General features: G+C 37.8%; 1 protein-coding gene and 1 long non-coding RNA gene across 2 annotated transcripts in view; both read right to left on the bottom strand.

The window, feature by feature from the left end:
- agbl4 (AGBL carboxypeptidase 4) overlaps positions 1-20,000 on the bottom strand; it is a 1,010,561-nt gene that overhangs the window by 596,696 nt on the left and 393,865 nt on the right. Inside the window, exon 4 of the mRNA XM_061976109.2 lies at positions 4,040-4,134. Coding sequence (XP_061832093.2) covers positions 4,040-4,134 — 95 coding nt within the window. The remainder of the gene's footprint in view (positions 1-4,039; positions 4,135-20,000) is intronic.
- Positions 6,513-20,000, bottom strand: part of LOC140679392 (uncharacterized) — a 41,466-nt gene continuing 27,978 nt past the window's right edge. The window contains exons 2-3 of the long non-coding RNA XR_012050806.1: positions 6,752-6,859; positions 6,513-6,665 (exon numbers count right to left, since the gene is read on the bottom strand). This is a non-coding gene — a long non-coding RNA (uncharacterized lncRNA). The remainder of the gene's footprint in view (positions 6,666-6,751; positions 6,860-20,000) is intronic.

Below are 20,000 nucleotides of genomic sequence, written 5' to 3' on the forward strand. Positions count from 1 at the left end.
AGGAGATAAAGGTTTCACCTTTGGGTTTTTTTTTTTCTTTTCTTCCTGATAGATAAAGATGGGAGGGATGGAGGTGGTGGAATGATCTTTTTTTTTTGGTTCACCTGCTCCCTGTCTGAGTAATATCACTTTCTGCTACTTTCTCTTCTTCTCGCTCGACTTCCCCGTCAGTCTCTCTCTGCTCCCCTTCATCGCCTCCTCCCTCTGGAGCGTCTTTATCCCGTCCCGCGTCAACCTGGATCCGCACTCTGCCTCCTATTTGATTTTGATATTTATTCCACACATGTAACTGTCAAAAACGAGACTAGGACTTTTGGAGAATGCGTGCCTTTGTTGAGCTCTCAGAGTCAAAGACTATATTTGCACTGCAGGCCAGAGGGGCCGCAATCTGATTTTTAGTCAAATATCTGTATCAGACTCCGGTATAAACGCGCACGGGCCCCAATGTGGCCCCAAATGCGCAGTTTGACAAAGTGAAAACTAAGGAAGTTGACCGTATTCCATGAATGAACAAGGAAGTGGCTACTACTACTACTACAACAAAATAAAAGAATTAGCCATACCTTAAAAATTATTGATTTTTATGAGACAATAAATTCAATTAATATAATAGATGAATGGATGTTTATAGCACTGTATATTTAGGAGAGTTGGAATATTTTTGTGGCTGTTAAGGAGAGTCACCATGGACATCAGCGAGGATCAACGTTTGCTTACGTAAACAACTTACGCCATGTATGTAACAGGTAAGCAAATAGTGTACACATCATTTCCGGTCATTTCTTTACAATCAAATAATATATATACATACACACATATTTGTGTGTATACACACACACACACACACACACACACACACACACATATTTGTGTGTATATATACACACACACACAGGTAAAAGCCAGTAAATTAGGATATTTTGAAAAACTTGATTTATTTCAGTAATTGCATTCAAAAGGTGTAACTTGTACATTATATTTATTCATTGCACACAGACTGATGCATTCAAATGTTTATTTCATTTAATTTTGATGATTTGAAGTGGCAACAAATGAAAATCCAAAATTCCGTGTGTCACAAAATTAGAATATTACTTAAGGCTAATACAAAAAAGGGATTTTTAGAAATGTTGGCCAACTGAAAAGTATGAAAATGAAAAATATGAGCATGTACAATACTCAATACTTGGTTGGAGCTCCTTTTGCCTCAATTACTGCGTTAATGCGGCGTGGCATGGAGTCGATGAGTTTCTGGCACTGCTCAGGTGTTATGAGAGCCCAGGTTGCTCTGATAGTGGCCTTCAACTCTTCTGCGTTTTTGGGTCTGGCATTCTGCATCTTCCTTTTCACAATACCCCACAGATTTTCTATGGGGCTAAGGTCAGGGGAGTTGGCGGGCCAATTTAGAACAGAAATACCATGGTCCGTAAACCAGGCACGGGTAGATTTTGCGCTGTGTGCAGGCGCCAAGTCCTGTTGGAACTTGAAATCTCCATCTCCATAGAGCAGGTCAGCAGCAGGAAGCATGAAGTGCTCTAAAACTTGCTGGTAGACGGCTGCGTTGACCCTGGATCTCAGGAAACAGAGTGGACCAATACCAGCAGATGACATGGCACCCCAAACCATCACTGATGGTGGAAACTTTACACTAGACTTCAGGCAACGTGGATCCTGTGCCTCTCCTGTCTTCCTCCAGACTCTGGGACCTCGATTTCCAAAGGAAATGCAAAATTTGCATGGTTGGGTGATGGTTTGGGGTGCCATGTCATCTGCTGGTGTCGGTCCACTCTGTTTCCTGAGATCCAGGGTCAACGCAGCCGTCTACCAGCAAGTTTTAGAGCACTTCATGCTTCCTGCTGCTGACCTGCTCTATGGAGATGGAGATTTCAAGTTCCAACAGGACTTGGCGCCTGCACACAGCGCAAAATCTACCCGTGCCTGGTTTACGGTCCATGGGATTTCTGTTCTAAATTGGCCCGCCAACTCCCCTGACCTTAGCCCCATAGAAAATCTGTGGGGTATTGTGAAAAGGAAGATGCAGAATGCCAGACCCAAAAACGCAGAAGAGTTTAAGGCCACTATCAGAGCAACCTGGGCTCTCATAACACCTGAGCAGTGCCAGCAACTCATCGACTCCATGCCACGCCGCATTAACGCAGTAATTGAGGCAAAAGGAGCTCCAACCAAGTATTGAGTATTGTACATGCTCATATTTTTCATTTTCATACTTTTCAGTTGGCCAACATTTCTAAAAATCCCTTTTTTGTATTAGGCTTAAGTAATATTCTAATTTTGTGACACACGGAATTTTGGATTTTCATTTGTTGCCACTTCAAATCATCAACATTAAATGAAATAAACATTTGAATGCATCAGTCTGTGTGCAATGAATAAATATAATGTACAAGTTACACCTTTTGAATGCAATTACTGAAATAAATCAAGTTTTTCAAAATATTCTAATTTACTGGCTTTTACCTGTATATATATATATATATATATATATATATATATATATATATATATATATATATATATATATATATATATATATATATATATGCACTTAAACTCGACCCCGGTGTCAAAATTCATATTAGACCAAATACTTAATGTCACACCGCGGTGAGGGAAGTCTTGTCTTGGTTTTTTCTGTCTTGTGATTTACATGTTTTATTTTGAAAAGCAACTCCTCTTGTTTCAGATCACGGGTCCTTCCTCTTGTGTCACCAGTCTAACGTCATTCCTGACCCTTGATTATTTCCACCTGTTTAATATTACCCTCATGTTCTATATAAGCCCATGCCTCCCCTTGTTCTGTGCCAGATTGTCTCGAGCTTCCTGTCTTGCGTTTCACGTTCATGTCCATGCCTTGCCTTGTTCTACGTCCTTGCTTACAAGAATATCCCACGCTGTAATTTTGAATTAACTTTTTCTCCTCCCTCAGAGCGACTTTTGTTATTCAACCTTTTTCTACCGCAGTGGTGAGTTATAATTTTTCCCTAATGATTTTTCCTCAAAGTTTTTGAGTGATTTTTTGTTTACATTTATTAGAGTAGTAAGTTTTATAGTCTTTATTTTCTTCCTCCTGTTGGAGCGTTTTTTGTTAAAGTTTTTTGATAACAGATACGGTACTATTTATAATTGTCCTTATTTTTTGTATTTCCTCCTTTTGGAGTGATTTTCGGTTTTTCCCTTTTGGAACATTTTGTCTATATTCCATAGTATTTGAATTTACTCGGCTCTGGAGGCTTAAAGAGTTTTTCAAAATAAAAGCTTTATTTGGAATCACATCTCTGCATCTGAGTCCCTTCCTTCGTCCAAGCCTGACACTTAAATTGTATTATTATTTTTTTTAACGAAGTACAGAAATAACACCAGAAATATAAAGACAAGCTATATTCCCTACATTACACAAATACTACCAGGTTATTTATAAAAGTATGTTGGTCAAAATTAGAAAGAAGTCCAGTCTGGCGTGCATGAATCACTTTTACCAAGTGACAATAAAAACACAAAAACAATTTTTTATTTTTTTTTGCATCTCCATTTAGACAGGAGAGAAAGCGTCTGAGGTGCACCATGTTGCTCCGTGCCGTATCACAGACATCACTTCATCTCTCCTGTCTACGGTATCGAACCCGTCGTTTCCGTCCATTAGCCTGCGAGCAGCGCGCCACCGGGCGGCCTGTTCGGGCGCCGGGCTATACGGCGGACGGACGCACGGCCCAGGGTGGCAGATGCCTGGTGTTTCTGCGGATGCCCTCCATCAAGCGGTGACAGATGTCAGCGCTCCTCTTAGACGGCAACACTTCATCACGCGACCGTGCGCTCGCCTCGGCGGATACACCGGCCGGCTTGGCAGACGCTGAACCCTCCGCCACCCCCCCGACACATTTTACACGCATCAGTCATCCACGTTACATCAGCCGACTGGCAACCGATACATCACGCGCTAACATAAGGTATCTTTTTAGGATGAGTGCTTGTGTTAGGTCGGGTAAAGAGAACCGCTTCAGTGGTCGGTGATCAAACTTACCATTTCGGTCTGCTGGTGGACTTGACCACCGGAGACATGCCGTCTCTGTAGAGGCTCTTGGTCTTGGAGAAGTTGACCACGTTGAAAATGACCCTCTGCAAGACACACATTTTCACATTTTATAAAGTGAGGGAGTAAGACTTAGAAGGCAAAACCCAAATCATTTAAACAGGAGCCAATTGTAGTTTTTTGTGCACGAGACCCTTTATTTTGTTAAAACGGACACTGCAAAAAGTCAGTGTTCAAAAACAAGAAAAAATATATAAAAATGAGGGGTATTTTATTTGAACTAAGCAAAATTATCTGCCAATAGAACACGAAAAATTGGCTTGTCAAGACTTTCCAAAACAAGTAAAATTAGCTAACCTCAATGAGGCCAAAAATACCTTAAAATAAGTATATTCTCACTAATAATTGTACTTCTGTCAGAATAATTCTAAGTTATCACAAAACTTTTGTGTTTCAATGAGTTCCCGGCGAGCAGACAAAAGCTGTCTTTGATCATACCAATCAAAAGGCTTGTAAAACTCCACTGTGTAGGATGGGAAGCGACATGAAGGTGTGGGTTTCTTTGAGCTATTGTAATCCACAGGAAGATTTTGTCTTGACCCGAGATCTACAAAGCGGCGAGGAAGCAAGACCTGACCCCCCTCCAGGCACGTTTTCTTTGAACTGTTTTGTAACCAAATGCGACGTCTGTTTACGACCCCCGTTCCTTTAGAAACAACTGTTGCCATGTAATCAGGGAAAGTGCAAATAAAAGAGGAGGCGTACAATCTTTCGTCAGAGCGTGGTGGGACACTGTGCAAGGGTACAGGTGTACGCGTTTCTCCTCATTGAGCCAAATTTAATTCTGTCTCTGTTTAATTCCTTGCTTCTTTGTCTGTTTAATAAATGTAATCAGTGTTTGAACCTGACAACTACTATATGAGTACGTATTTTCTATTGTTTCATGGAAAATAAAACAGCAAAGTCCATTTGGCTGTCATCTGTTTTAATTATGAGACACAATTGTGCAAAGTCATGATTTTTTTTTACTTGCTAGAAATAATAATTGTTTTAATTTAAAAAATAAGTTTTATACTTGTAAGTTTTGATGACACAGCTTTGCAACAGTTGATATTCTAGTTTCAAGCATGTTTTACTCAATATAGGTCATCAGATCTCAGCAACAAGCTGTAATATCTTACTGAGATCATTTAGGACCAAAACACTTAAAACAAGTAAAACACTCTAACATAAAATCTGCTTAGTGAGAAGAATTATCTTATCAGACAGAAAATAAGCAAATATCACCCTTATTTGGATATTTCATCTTACTTAGATTTCAGTTTTTGCAGTGTATGCAGCATTCAATACCACAAAAGTAACACAATATCTGGACCAGTGTACCTAAAGATCCTGAGAATCCTCTCAGAGAACTCAGAACTTGACCAAATTAGTCCTAACAAGAGGTGTTAGCTTAAGACCGATTCCAGAACATTCCTAAGGAACTCTGAGCAAGGAATGGACAGGAAGTCCTGACTTAGTGAGGAGGTGTGAGTCAACATTTCAAAAGCTGTGATTGGGTGATCCTCCTATAGCGATATAAGGATGGAGCTTCAAATCTATAAACTTAATCATAGAATCTTATCTCATGTAATTTTAAACCCAAAACCAGTGAAGTTGGCACGTTGTGTAAATGGTAAATAAAAACAGAATACAATGATTTGCAAATCCTTTTCAACTTATATTCAATTGAATAGACTGCAAATACAAGATATTTAATGTTCGAACTTCCACAAATAATCATTAATTTAGAATTGAATGGCAGCAACACATTGCAAAAAAAAGTTGCCACAGGGGCGTTTTTACCACTGTGTTACATGGCCTTTCCTTTTAACAACACTCAGTAAAGGTTTGGGAACTGAGGAGACACATTTTTGAAGCTTTTCAGGTGGAATTCTTTCCCATTCTTGCTTGATGTACAGCTTAAGTTGTTCAACAGTTTGGGGTCTCCGTTGTGCTTCATAATGTGCCACACATTTTCAATGGGAGACAGGTCTGGACTACAGGCAGGCCAGTCTAGTACCCGCACTCTTTTACTATGAAGCCAAGCTGTTGTAACACGTGCAGAATGTGGCTTGGCATTGTTTTGCTGAAATAAGCAGGGGCGTCCATGATAACGTTGCTTGGATGGCAACATATGTTGCTCCAAAACCTGTATGTACCTTTCAGCATTAATGGCGCCTTCACAGATGTGTAAGTTACCCATGCCTTGGGCACTAATACACCCCCATACCATCACACATGCTGGCTTTGGAACTTTGCGCCTATAACTGTCTGGATGGTTATTTTCCTCTTTGGTCACGACGTCCACAGTTTCCAAAAAAATTTTTTAAATGTGGACACGTCAGACCACAGAACACTTTACCACGTTCATCTTAGATGAGCTCGGGCCCAGCGAAGCTGGCAGCGATTCTGGGTGTTGTTGAGAAATGGCTTTCGCTTTGCATAGTAGAGTTTTAACTTGCACTTACAGATGTAGCGACAAACTGTAGTTACTGACAGTGGTTTTCTGAAGTGTTCCTGAGCCCATGTGGTGATATCCTTTACACACTGATGTCGGTTTTTGATGCAGTACCGCCTGAGGGATCGAAGGCCCGTAATATCAGTTTCCGCTCATTTGTTCCTCATTTGTTTTGCTCTGCATTTTCTGTTTTCAAGACTTACTGCTTAAAGTTGTCCTTGGTCTATCAGCAGGTTTGCCTTTTACAACCTTCCCATGTTGTTTGTACTCGGTCCGTAATTTAAACTGTCAGGTTCAAACACTGATGACATCTATTAAACAGACAAAGAAGCAAGGAATTAAACAGAGACAGAATTCAATTTAGCTCATTGAGGAGAAACATCTGGGCTGTACTCTTTGTACAGTCTTCAACCACGCTCTGACGAAAGGTTGCACACATCCTCTTTTTCTTTTATTTGGACTTTCCCTGATTACGTGGCAACAGCTGTTTCTAAAGGAAGGGGGGTCGTAAACAGCCCTGGCCTTTGGTTACAAAACAGTTCAAAGAAAAGGCGCCTGGAGGGGGGTCAGGTCCTGCTTCCTCTCCGCTTTGTAGATCTCGGGTCAAGACAAAATCTTCCTGTGTGAATTAATAGATCAAAGAAACTGACACCTTCATGTCGCTTCCCATCCTACACAGTAGAGTTTTGACAAAAGACAGCTTTCATCGAAACACAACATTTTGTGATAACTTAGATACAATTATTCTGACATAAACACTGCGAACAATCAACATCTTCTGCAACCTTGCGTGATGATTTAACCTATTCAAGAAGTTTCATAACCCTCTCCTTTAATTCAAATGACACCTCTCATGTTGGAGCCATGATTCATGTCAATCCACCTGGTGCAACAGCTCCCCGAGGTGTGAACACTCCTTTTTTTTGACTGCAGTCTAATGAACAGATGTAATCTGATGCAGGTGTTAGCTTTGGAAATGAAAATGCACGGGGTGATTCTATAATTTACTCCTCAGGATTGAGTGTTACCATCATTTTTTTCCACTCTGCGAGGTCTAAAAATGAAACTGTTACTGAATACCACAATTGATATTCTTGATTTTCTTGTGTTTGTTTTCAAAGCCAGAAAGTTGACATTTTGAAATGACTATAATTATTTGTTTGTTTCCCTACAAAACTAAACAAATGGATGAACCTTTGCACCTTTGAAGGGACTGTACCATGTTGGTTCAAATGTCAATCAATCAATCAATGTTTATTTATACAGCCCTAATTCACAAGTGTCTCAAAGGGCTGCACATCCTTGGTTCAGAGCATAAGGGCAAGGAAAAACTCACAACCCAAATGTGGAAGGTAACCAATGCCGAGCTCTCAGAGTATTAAAAAAAATGTACCATATTTCCCGGACTATAAGGAGCTACTTTTTTCCCTACGCTATGAACCCTGCAGCTTTTAAAAGGGTGCGGCTAATTTATGGATTTTTCTCCAGAAACGGCCATAACCTTTTGTATTTAACAAATAGTTTTCATAAAACACAGACAAAGAAACTTGTATGTTGACATTATACTATAGTTTAATATATCCACATATAATCTATTGCAATAGTATTTGGGTTGCTACTTGTTATTCATACCTTTATAAAAATATTTTTAATCCAAAATAAATCATTGCAAATAATGAACGTTTTCAATAAACCATATTTTGACAATATTTAATGTGAACATATATTTTATATTTATTTTTTATGTATATTTGTTCATTGATTTACCAATAATTGTTCATATTTTTTTACATCTCTATTTTTCTTCCCAAATGTAGTGGGTGCGGCTTACATCCATAGTTACCTCCAGCATAACGACGTATTAATAAAGACACAAGTGTCCTGCAGACATACTTGCCAACCCTCACGGATTTTCCGGGAGACTCCCGAAATTCAGCGCCTCTCCCGAAAACCTCCCGGGACAAATTATCTCCCGAAAATCTCCCGGCATGGACCTGAGTCCGCTTTCCCACAATATAAACGGCGTGCCTGCCCAATCACGTTATAACTGTAGAATGATCGAGGACGAGTTCTTGGTTTCTTATGTGGGTTTATTGTTAGGCAATTTCATTTACGTCCTCCCAGCGCGGCAGCAACACACAACAACAGCAGTCACGTTTTCGTCTACCGTAAAGCAGTTTGTCTGCCGTAAACAGCAATGTTGTGACACTCTTAAACAGGACAATACTGCCATCTAGTGCATTTGATGTCAGCACTTTTGTGCGTGCCACACAGCAATGCATCATCAGAGAGGGTGTTCAGCATGGTTGGAAAAATAGTGACAGAGAATAGAACAAGGATGGACAATTCAACCCTTAACTCAACAAGTATATGTGTAAATAAATGAACGCTGAAATTCAAGTATTTATTTTATATACAGTATATATATATATATATATATATATATATATATATATATATATAAAAGACTTTAAAATGTTGGCAATATTATAATAATCGGAATTTCACTTGGCAAAATTCTGACAAAAGTCATAATTTTACTCAAAAAATGTCAGTTTTACAAGAACAACAAAAAAATTAGCAATATTGGGATAAAAGTCAGAATTTTATACGACAAATGTCACAGTTTTGCATTAAAAAGTAAATAATTTTACATAAAAAAGTAAATAATTTTACACAAAAAAGTAAATAATTTTACATAAAAAAAGTAATAATTTAGCGAGAAAATATTGCAATATTACGGAATGAAGATTAAAAAATAATTACCAACATTTTTTTTTTTTTTTAACTAAAAGTCTTTTTCCTCACAATGTGTCAATTTCTCATTCTTTCTGCTTCTGTAATATTGCAATATTTTCTCGCTAAATTATTACTTTTTTATTTAAAATTATTTACTTTTTTATGTAAAATTATTACTTTTTAAAGCAAAACAGTGACATTCGTCAAAAAAAAAACAGACTTGTATCACAATATTGCCAATTTTTTTGTTGTTCTTGTAAAAGTGACATTTTTGGAGTAAAATTATGACTTGTCAGAATTTTTGCCAAGTGAAATTCCGATTATTATTATAACATCGCCAACATTTTAAAGTTTTCTTATAAAATGTGTGAATTAATGTGAAGAATTGTTCCCAATTTTTTAAGAAACAAGTCGACACATTGTGAGGAAAAATACTGCTTTTAGTTAAAAAATAAATAAAAAAATGTGTTGGTAATTGTTTTTTAATCTTCATTATTTACTTTTTTATTACAGTATGTCTCGATATACATATTTATAAAATGTCTTGTTATTATTTTTGGCCAAAGGGGGCACATTTCCATTTCTTACACACACTTGTTATTTCATATGTTGACCAGAGGGGGAGCACTTTTAAAACCGACACACACACATATATATATATATATATATATATATATATATATATATATATATATATATATATATATATATATATATATGTGTGTGTGTGTGAAATACTTGACTTGGTGAATTCTAGCTGTAAATATACTCCTGCCCTCTTAACCACGCCCCCCAACCACGCCCCCTCCCCCCACCTCCCGAAATCGGAGGTCTCAAGGTTGGCAAGTATGCCCTGCAGATGCTCCCACGTTGCATAAGAAGAAAACAACCCCCTAGCGGGGCAGTGAGGGATGTCAACGCGTCCAGTCTGGAATAACACCATTCCTCTCTTTGAGGACGGCCACTTCCATGTACACGTCGTGGAGAAATGTGGAGCGGGGGGGAATATGCAAATGTCTTTTTTTTTTTTTTTTAATATGAAAGTCAAATGAATGACGCCGGTAATACCGCGCAGAGGTAAATGAATCTTATTGATGGAGCATATCAAATTACCATCCAAGTCTAGGTGCTGAAAGTTAACTGGGTGCTACTGAAATCCTATTACAGGCTGGCTACCCTTCCCCCCCGCCACCCACCCCAACCTAACCCCCCTTCCCGTCCCTCCTCCCCTTTTTTTTTTTTCTCCCCTCCGCCTAGCATCAGAGGAACGGGGGATTGCGGATTGTGGCAGGCTGATTCAGACCTCGCTAAAATGACATCTAACTGATGTTGGAGACTGGCAGCGGGCTCCTGTTGCAGGGAGATAAGACCATTGCTGCTGGCATTTCAATTACACTTTACTGCCCCGCACATCTGTTGCGAGAGCTTCTTTCAGCCTTTCTCCGCCTCGGGCTAACGCGGCATTACTTTGACTTCCACCGGCTTTCTTTTGAATGCCTTCGCCGTTCTTTATCCGCGGCAAATTCAGATTGTCTTCCCACTTTCGCCGGGCTCTTTGCCCACTGTTTTGTAATCTATTTATTCTGGCCTGTTGAGTCGGGGCGGGCGACGCACCCCGGAAGGCCTGGCGAGAGGAGGAGAGAGAGAGAGAGAGAGAAAAAAAATAATAATAATAAGGGACGGCAGAGTAATATGTAAGGAAATGGCGGGAGACAAAGAGATAACGACTCAGGCGAGATGCAAAAAAAAAGCAATTTGAACGGAGAGGAAAAATGAAGCGGGTGGGGATGACGACGCCGGAAGACGAGTGACTTTAATGAGTCACATGACAGGTCTGGATTTTTTTTTCTTCCGGTCTTGTTTAAACTGATTGAACACTTTAATTATCAAACACTAATGACGTGCGGATCGATATAAAAAAAAACGCCGATACCAGACCTGTATGCTCTAATATCGAAAGTTATTTGAAATAACTGGACACTGTTCATCACTGTGCTAGTGTTGTTCCTAGAGATGTCCGATAATGGCTTTTTCGCCAATGTTCCGATATTGTCCAACTCTTAATTACCGATTCCGATATCAACCGATACCGATAGAAATGGACATGTAGGTCTGACTTGGTAGGATATGTACAGTGAGCAGTGAACATAGTGAGCTCGGAAAGCATAACAACAAATATATACATTTGATTATTTACAATTCGGGGAGGTGGGATGTGGTAATATGCCAACACGTTGACGACTGTCTGTTTTAGTATTATTAACTTACAGTGGCATTCTTTTTGCATAGTTTCAGTTTCGCAAAATTCACCAAAAACGTCACCGTGGACTTCTTGAGTCGGTTTAGCTGAGCGGAGAGCTCGTGGGTCCATGACGATGACTTCTGTTTTGTTCGATCAGCCGTTTTACTGCCGTGTTACAGACACCACAATTAAGGTATGTAAATAAACTTTTACAAAATATTCCAGTTCATAGTTTATCAATATGTTTCTTTGGAGATGTCTAAAAATGGCTTTTCTGCCGATGTCCGATATTCCGATATTGTCCAACTCTTAATTACCGATTCCGATATCAACCGATACCGATATAAATGGACATTGAAACAGTGTAGGTCTGACTTGGTAGGATATGTACAGCGAGCAGTGAACATAGTGAGCTCGGAAAGCATAACAACAAATATATACATTTGATTATTTACATTTTACAATTCGGGGAGGTGGGATGTGGTAATATGCCAACACGTTGACGACTGTCTGTTTTAGTATTATTAACTTACAGTGGCATTCTTTTTGCATCGTTTCAGTTTCGCAAAATTCACCAAAAACGTCACCGTGGACTTCTTGAGTCGGTTTAGCTGAGCGGATAGCATGTTGGTCCATGACGACGACTTCTGTTTTGTTCGATCAGCCGTTTTACTGCCGTGTTACAGACACCACAATTAACGTATGTAAATAAACTTTTACAAAACATTCCAGTTCATAGTTTATCAATATTTTTCTTTAGAGATGTCTAAAAATGGCTTTTCTGCCGATGTCCGATATTCCGATATTGTCCAACTCTTAATTACCGATTCCGATATCAACCGATAACGATAGAAATGGACATTGAAACAGTGTAGGTCTGCCTTGGTAGGATATGTACAGCGAGCAGTGAACATAGTGAGCTCGGAAAGCATAACAACAAATATATACATTTGATTACAATTCGGGGAGGTGGGATGTGTTAATATGCCAACACGTTTTAGTATTATTAACTTACAGTGGCATTCTTTTTGCATCGTTTCAGTTTCGCAAAATTCACCAAAAACCTCACAGTGGACTTCTTGAGTCGGTTTAGCTGAGCGGAGAGCTTGTGGGTCCACGACGACGACTTCTGTTTTGTTCGATCAGCCATTTTACTGCCGTGTTACAGACACCACAATTAACGTATGTAAAAAAACTTTTACAAAACATTCCAGTTCATAGTTTATCAATATTTTTCTTTAGAGATGTCTAAAAATGGCTTTTCTGCCGATGTCCAATATTGTCCAACTCTTAATTACCGATTCCGATATCAACCGATACCGATAGAAATGGACATTGAAACAGTGTAGGTCTGACTTGGTAGGATATGTACAGCGAGCAGTGAACATAGAGAGCTCGGAAAGCATAACAACAAATATATACATTTGATTATTTACATTCGATTATTTACAATTCGGGGAGGTGGGATGTGTTAATATGCCAACACGTTTTAGTATTATTAACTTACAGTGGCATTCTTTTTGCATCGTTTCAGTTTCGCAAAATTCACCAAAAACGTCACCGTGGACTTCTTGAGTCGGTTTAGCCGAGCGGAGAGCTTATGAGTCCACGCCGAGGACTTCTGTTTTGTTCGATCAGCCGTTTTTCTGCCGTGTTACAGACACCACAATTAAGGTATGTAAATAAACTTTTACAAAATATTCCAGTTCATAGTTTATCAATATTTTTCTTTAGAGATGTCTAAAAATGGCTTTTCTGCCGATGTCCGATATTGTCCAACTCTTAATTACCGATTCAGATATCAACCGATACCGATAGAAATGGACATTGAAACAGTATAGGTCTGACTTGGTAGGATATGTACAGCGAGCAGTGAACATAGTGAGCTCGGAAAGCATAACAACAAATATATACATTTGATTATTTACATTTTACAATTCGGGGAGGTGGGATGTGGTAATATGCCAACACGTTTACGACTGTCTGTTTTAGTATTATTAACTTACAGTGGCATTCTTTTTGCATCGTTTCAGTTTCGCAAAATTCACCAAAAACGTCACCGTGGACTTCTTGAGTCGGTTTAGCTGAGCGGAGAGCTTGTGGGTCCACGACGATGACTTCTGTTTTGTTTGATCAGCCGTTTTACTGCCGTGTTACAGACACCACAATTAACGTATTTAAATAAACTTTTACAAAACATTCCAGTTCATAGTTTATCAATATTTTTCTTTAGAGATGTCTAAAAATGGCTTTTTCTGCCGATGTCCGATATTGTCCAACTCTTAATTATCGATTCCGATATCAACCGATACCGATAGAAATGGACATTGAAACAGTGTAGGTCTGACTTGGTAGGATATGTACAGCGAGCAGTGAACATAGTGAGCTCGGAAAGCATAACAACAAATATATACATTTGATTATTTACATTTTACAATTCGGGGAGGTGGGATGTGGTAATATGCCAACACGTTTTAGTATTATTAACTTACAGTGGCATTCTTTTTGCATCGTTTCAGTTTTGCAAAATTCACCAAAAACGTCACCATGGACTTCTTGAGTCGGTTTAGCTGAGCGGAGAGCTTGTGGGTCCAAGACGACGACTTCTGTTTTGTTTGATCAGCCGTTTTACTGCCGTGTTACAGACACCACAATTAAGGTATGTAAATTAACTTTTACAAAACATTCCAGTTCATAGTTTATCAATATTTTTCTTTAGAGATGTCTAAAAATGGCTTTTCTGCCGATGTTCGATATTCCGATATTGTCCAACTCTTAATTACCGATTCCGATATCAACCGATACCGATAGAAATGGACATTGAAAGAGTGTAGGTCTGACTTGGTAGGATATGTACAGCGAGCAGTGAACATAGTGAGCTCGGAAAGCATAACAACAAATATATACATTTGATTATTTACATTTTACAATTCGGGGAGGTGGGATGTGGTAATATGCCAACACGTTTACGACTGTCTGTTTTAGTATTATTAACTTACAGTGGCATTCTTTTTGCATCGTTTCAGTTTCGCAAAATTCACCAAAAACGTCACCGTGGACTTCTTGAGTTAGTTTAGCTGAGCGGAGAGCTTGTGGGTCCACAACGACGACTTTTGTTTTGTTCGATCGTCCGTTTTACTGCCGTGTTACAGACACCACAATTAAGGTATGCAAATAAACTTTTACAAAACATTCCAGTTCATAGTTTATCAATATTTTTCTTTAGAGATGTCTAAAAATGGCTTTTTTGCCGATATCCGATATTCCGATATTGTCCAACTCTTAATTACCGATTCCGATATCAACCGATACCGATATAAACAGTCGTGGAATTAACACATTATTATGCCTAATTTTGTTGTGATGCCCCGCTGGATGCATTAAACAATGTAACGAGGTTTTCCAAAATAAATCAACTCCAGTTATGGAAAAAAAAAAATGCCAACATGGCACTGCCATATTTATTATTGAAGTCACAAAGTGCATTATTTTTTTTTTTAACATGCCTCAAAACAGCAGCTTGGAATTTGGGACATGCTCTCCCTGCGAGAGCATGAGGAGGTTGAGGTGGGCGGGGTTTTCGTAGGGAGTAGCGGGGGGTGTATATTGTAGCATACCGGAAGAGTTAGTGCTGCAAGGGGTTCTGGGTATTTGTTCTGTCGTGTTTATGTCGTGTTACGGTGCAGATTCTTGTTCGGTGTGGGTTCACAGTGTGGCGCATATTTGTAACAGTGTTAAAGTTGTTTATACGGCCACCCTCAGTGTGACCTGTATGGCTGTTGACCAAGTATGCCTTGCATTCACTTGTGTGTGTGTGTGAAAAGCCGTAGATATTATGTGACTGGGCCGGCACGCAAAGGCAGTGCCTTTAAGGTTTATTGGCGCTCTGTACTTCTCCCTACGTCCATGTTTTAAAAAGTCATACATTTTACTTTTTGAAACAGATACCGATAATTTTCGATATTACATTTTAAAGCATTTATCGGACGATAATATCGTCCGATAAATGCTATTATCGGACATCTCTAGTTGTTCCCCATATCAATATTTTGGTACCGGTACCAAAATGTATTTCTATACTTTTTGGTAATGGCCAAAACTCCAGGCTGCAAGTTGTATCATGAGTGCAATACACGACACTTTCTCTTAAATGTCAAACGACTTAAAACCACAAAGGGAATACAATTGAACGCGAGTACGACCATAAACGTTCCCTGCAATCGCCGTTTTACAAAAAAAAAGTTCAGGGGAAATGGAAAAAAAAAAAAAAACAACAGGCATTGATTTTCCGCGGGTGAAAATTCTGTGCGGGTGACAGTGACAAATGGTTGCATATCAATAAAATGCTTGCTTAGCAATACTGCCTTTCCTTCTTCTTCTGCATATTCAATAGTTGTGTTGCACATGGATAAACAAACATGATCATGCACATGTGAATGTCACAGTTCAACCATTTCTGCCTCTTGCAGTACAAACGTGACAACACAACCGTGTGTGTAACACCTTACTGTACGACAACACTATACACACACACACAAACGCATTACTGTTCTGCAGATTGTTAAAGTGTACACGCTTCTAAGACCAGTTGAGATGTGAGTGCACGACTGTGTTGGGTCTATATGTGTGTGTGTGAGTGTGTGTTCTTGTATTTCTACCCTTCTTGAGACATCAACAAGGAAAAGTAGCTTCCATATGAGGACCGGTGAACAGTTAGGACATAAATCATGGTCCCAATATGGAAAACCATTGCATGTAATAGAGAATGTCTCATTTGCACCCCTGGTGGTGAAATCTATCAAAATTAGGGTGGTACCCAAAAAGGAGGGATTTTTCAAATTGACTGTGTGTCGGTTTTAAAAGTGCTCCCCCTCTGGTCAACATATGAAATAACAAGTGTGTGTAAGAAATGGAAATGTGCCCCCTTTGGCCAAAATTAATAACAAAACATTGTATAAATATGTATATTGAGACATACTGTAATAAAAACAAGTAAATAATGAAGATTAAAAAACATTTACCACCAAAAAAAAGTGTTTTTAAACTAAAAGCAGTCTTTTTCCTCACAATGTGTCGACTTCTTTCTTGTAAAATTGGGAACACTTTCTCACATTCTTTCTGCTTCCGTAATATTGCAATATTTTCTCGCTAAATTATGACTTTTTTATGTAAAATTATTTACTTTTTTATGTAAAATTATTACTTTTTAATGCAAAACATTGACATTTGTCAAAAAAAAAATTCAGACTTGTATCACAATATTGCCCATTTTTTTTGTTGTTCTTGTAAAAGTGAGATTTTTTGAGTACAATTATGACTTGTCGGAATTTTTGCCAAGTGAAATTCCGATTATTATTATTATATCGCCAACATTTTAAAGTTTTCTTATAAAATTGTGACTTTTGTCGAGTAAAATTACGACTCTTTTCATAAAATTGCCAACATTTTAAGCTTTTCTTGTAAGATTGCGACTGTTTATTAAAATTCCAACTTTTATCACAATATTGCACAAATGTTCAGTTTTTCTTGTAAAATGTTAACTTGCATTGAGTAAAATGACGACTTTTATTAAAATACTGCCAAATTTAGAAGTTTTACTTGTGAAATTGTGACCTTTTTCTTGTGAAATTCCAACTCATTTTTCACAACAAGCTTTTTTACATTTGCATAGTATGTATATGTTATTAATGTTGTAAATACACATCTGTATATACCTAGAAAGGGTGGTCCTAAAGAGGGAGGCATTTTTCGGAGGTCTCTAGAAGGTAACAAATACACGCACATGTGTGTGTGTGTGTGTGTACGCACATGTGCAACCCTGCAAGATTTAATTAGGCTGGGGGCAGTTAGAAGAGATTAACGTCCATGCTGTCTGAGCTGTCATGTCGTCGAGGCGTGTCAAAGCCTCTGCCGTCCCCCCCCCCACCCCCCAATCACTGCCGGACTGGAACAGGTGTGTGCATGCCACATGTTGTATCGATGTTGTCGTGACAAATAACACACTTGTGTACAAGCAGGAACATTGCATTGTGTTGCGTAACGATGGTATTTAATGCGTACGGTTAAAAAGTAACTGATAAAAGACAGGTCGTGTTTATGCACACCAATAGGTGGCGCTTGTCCCTCAGCGAGTCCCAGCTTTTCTTCCTGTCGCTCACACACACGGTGATTTGGACAGAGGGGACTAAAGCGAATAAAGTAGGGCAATTGAGCAAACGGTAGTGATGTGCGGATCGATACTGAAATATCCATACTGCCAAAACCAAATTGTTATGCTCTAATATCGATTCTCAAGTCAAAATATCGATACTTTTGATAGTTTAGTTCTTTGAGATCATGGATATCATTGACAGGAGTGTAAGACAACTTAATCATCGAGATCTTGCCTAAATGAAAAGTGATTGGTCGGGGGGGGGGGGAAATACAATATACATATATACACATATATACATATACAGTATATATATATATATATATATATATATATATATATATATATATATATATACACATATATATATATATATATATATATATACATATATAAATACATATATAAATACATTTATATATACATATATATATATATATATATATATATATATACATATATAAATACATATATATATAAATATATATATTTATTTATTAGGGCTGCAACAACTAATCGATTAAATCGATTAAAATTGATTATAAAAATAGTTGGATCTATGCTATGCGCTTGCGCAGAGGCAAGTTTTTTATTATTTTTTTTATTCATTTTTTATTTTTTTATAAACCCTTTATTTATAAACTGCAAAATGTACAAACAGCTGAGAAACAATAATCAAAATAAGTATGGTGCCAGTATGCTGATTTTTTTTCAATAAAATACTGGAAAGGATAAAAATGTAGTTTGTCTCTTTTATCCGATTATTTATAAATTAATCGAAGTAGCAATCGACAGATTCATCGATTATCAAATTAATCGTTAGGTGCATCCCTAATATATATATATATATATATATATATATATATATATATATATATATATATATATATATATGCGCTTGTTGAGGGATGGCAATTTTGATCCCATGTCATCCCTCAACAAGCGCAGCGAAATTGTAACAGCATGCCGCCACAGACGGAAACACCTCCTAGGTAACACATGAGCCAATCACCACGCCCCTACGCCAGCCTGTACCCACCCACTCTGTGCCCTATATAAACCATGGTATGTGAATGCTCCCATTAAAATCTCCTGATGATTGAGGGAACCCCCTCATGAAACAGGCCTGTAGAGATGAAATAGTCTTGTGATTTTTTTTCCCACACATACATATATTGCGCTCTACTACGGTATCGAGCACTATTTTTTGGATAACCTTATTAAGACATATATATATATATATATATATATATATATATATATATATATATATATATATATATATATATATATATATATATATATATATATATATACATGCATACATTCAAGGACATAATACTGTACAGTAAGTGATGTTTTGCTTGGGATAATATTGCATTCGCTATCAAATACTGTAGCAAGCTTTTAATAGCCATTGATCTGCACTGCGAGCATATCTGAAGACATCCTAAGGTTTCATGTTTTCAGCCAAAATGAGCTCACAGTTTCAAGCTATAGGACATGCATCAAATGACATGGATGGCTATCTGATAGCAAAACCTGCAACAGCAAAATAAAAAATCATTACATTCTTGAACATACTCACAATCAAAGGAAACATACTGTCGTTAAAATATGCATACCATACATCTTTGTCCACCTTATAGCACATTAAGTTTGTTAAGTGGATGATCACAATTAGAGCTGTCCTAATATTGCAGTATCGAATGATAACAATTTTGATCCCATTTGATATCAGCACAAGTCATAGATAGTTTTAATTATTCTGTTGTGTGGAATGTTAGATGATCAAGTTGATTTAATCCAACAGAACAAAACAATGGAAAAAAAACGTTTTACAATCTGTCACGGATACGGAAAACATGATCTTTTAAAAACATATTTTTCCAAAAATAAGTCTTGAACAAGAATAAAATATGAGTCAATATGTTACGTTAATTCTTACTTTACAAATATGGTAAAAATAATAATATATTTCCCTTCATCGTGTATGAGGGAGTGTCCAAACAAAGAATCCCACGTAACTGACTCTGTACTTATTTAAATGAAAAAAATCACCATGGGGCCATAGAAAGTTGTGAGTGACAGCACTTTGATAGAATATGTGAGATACAAGATTTAATATAAACAACAACGCATAGCAAAGTATGACGGTGGCGTCCGTAAGTCTAGTTTACCAACTCGAGTTAAGTGATGTTAAATGTCAACAAATCATTCATTATCCACATTTATTTCATATAAATGTGTTGTAACGGTGTAGCATGCAAGTAGAAGTGTCAAAAGATGGTGCTAACTCTTTTAATGACATTCAGACTTT

The sequence above is a fragment of the Nerophis lumbriciformis genome, linkage group LG14 (genome assembly GCF_033978685.3).
Source record: "Nerophis lumbriciformis linkage group LG14, RoL_Nlum_v2.1, whole genome shotgun sequence".
NCBI classification, from domain to species: Eukaryota; Metazoa; Chordata; class Actinopteri; order Syngnathiformes; family Syngnathidae; genus Nerophis; species Nerophis lumbriciformis.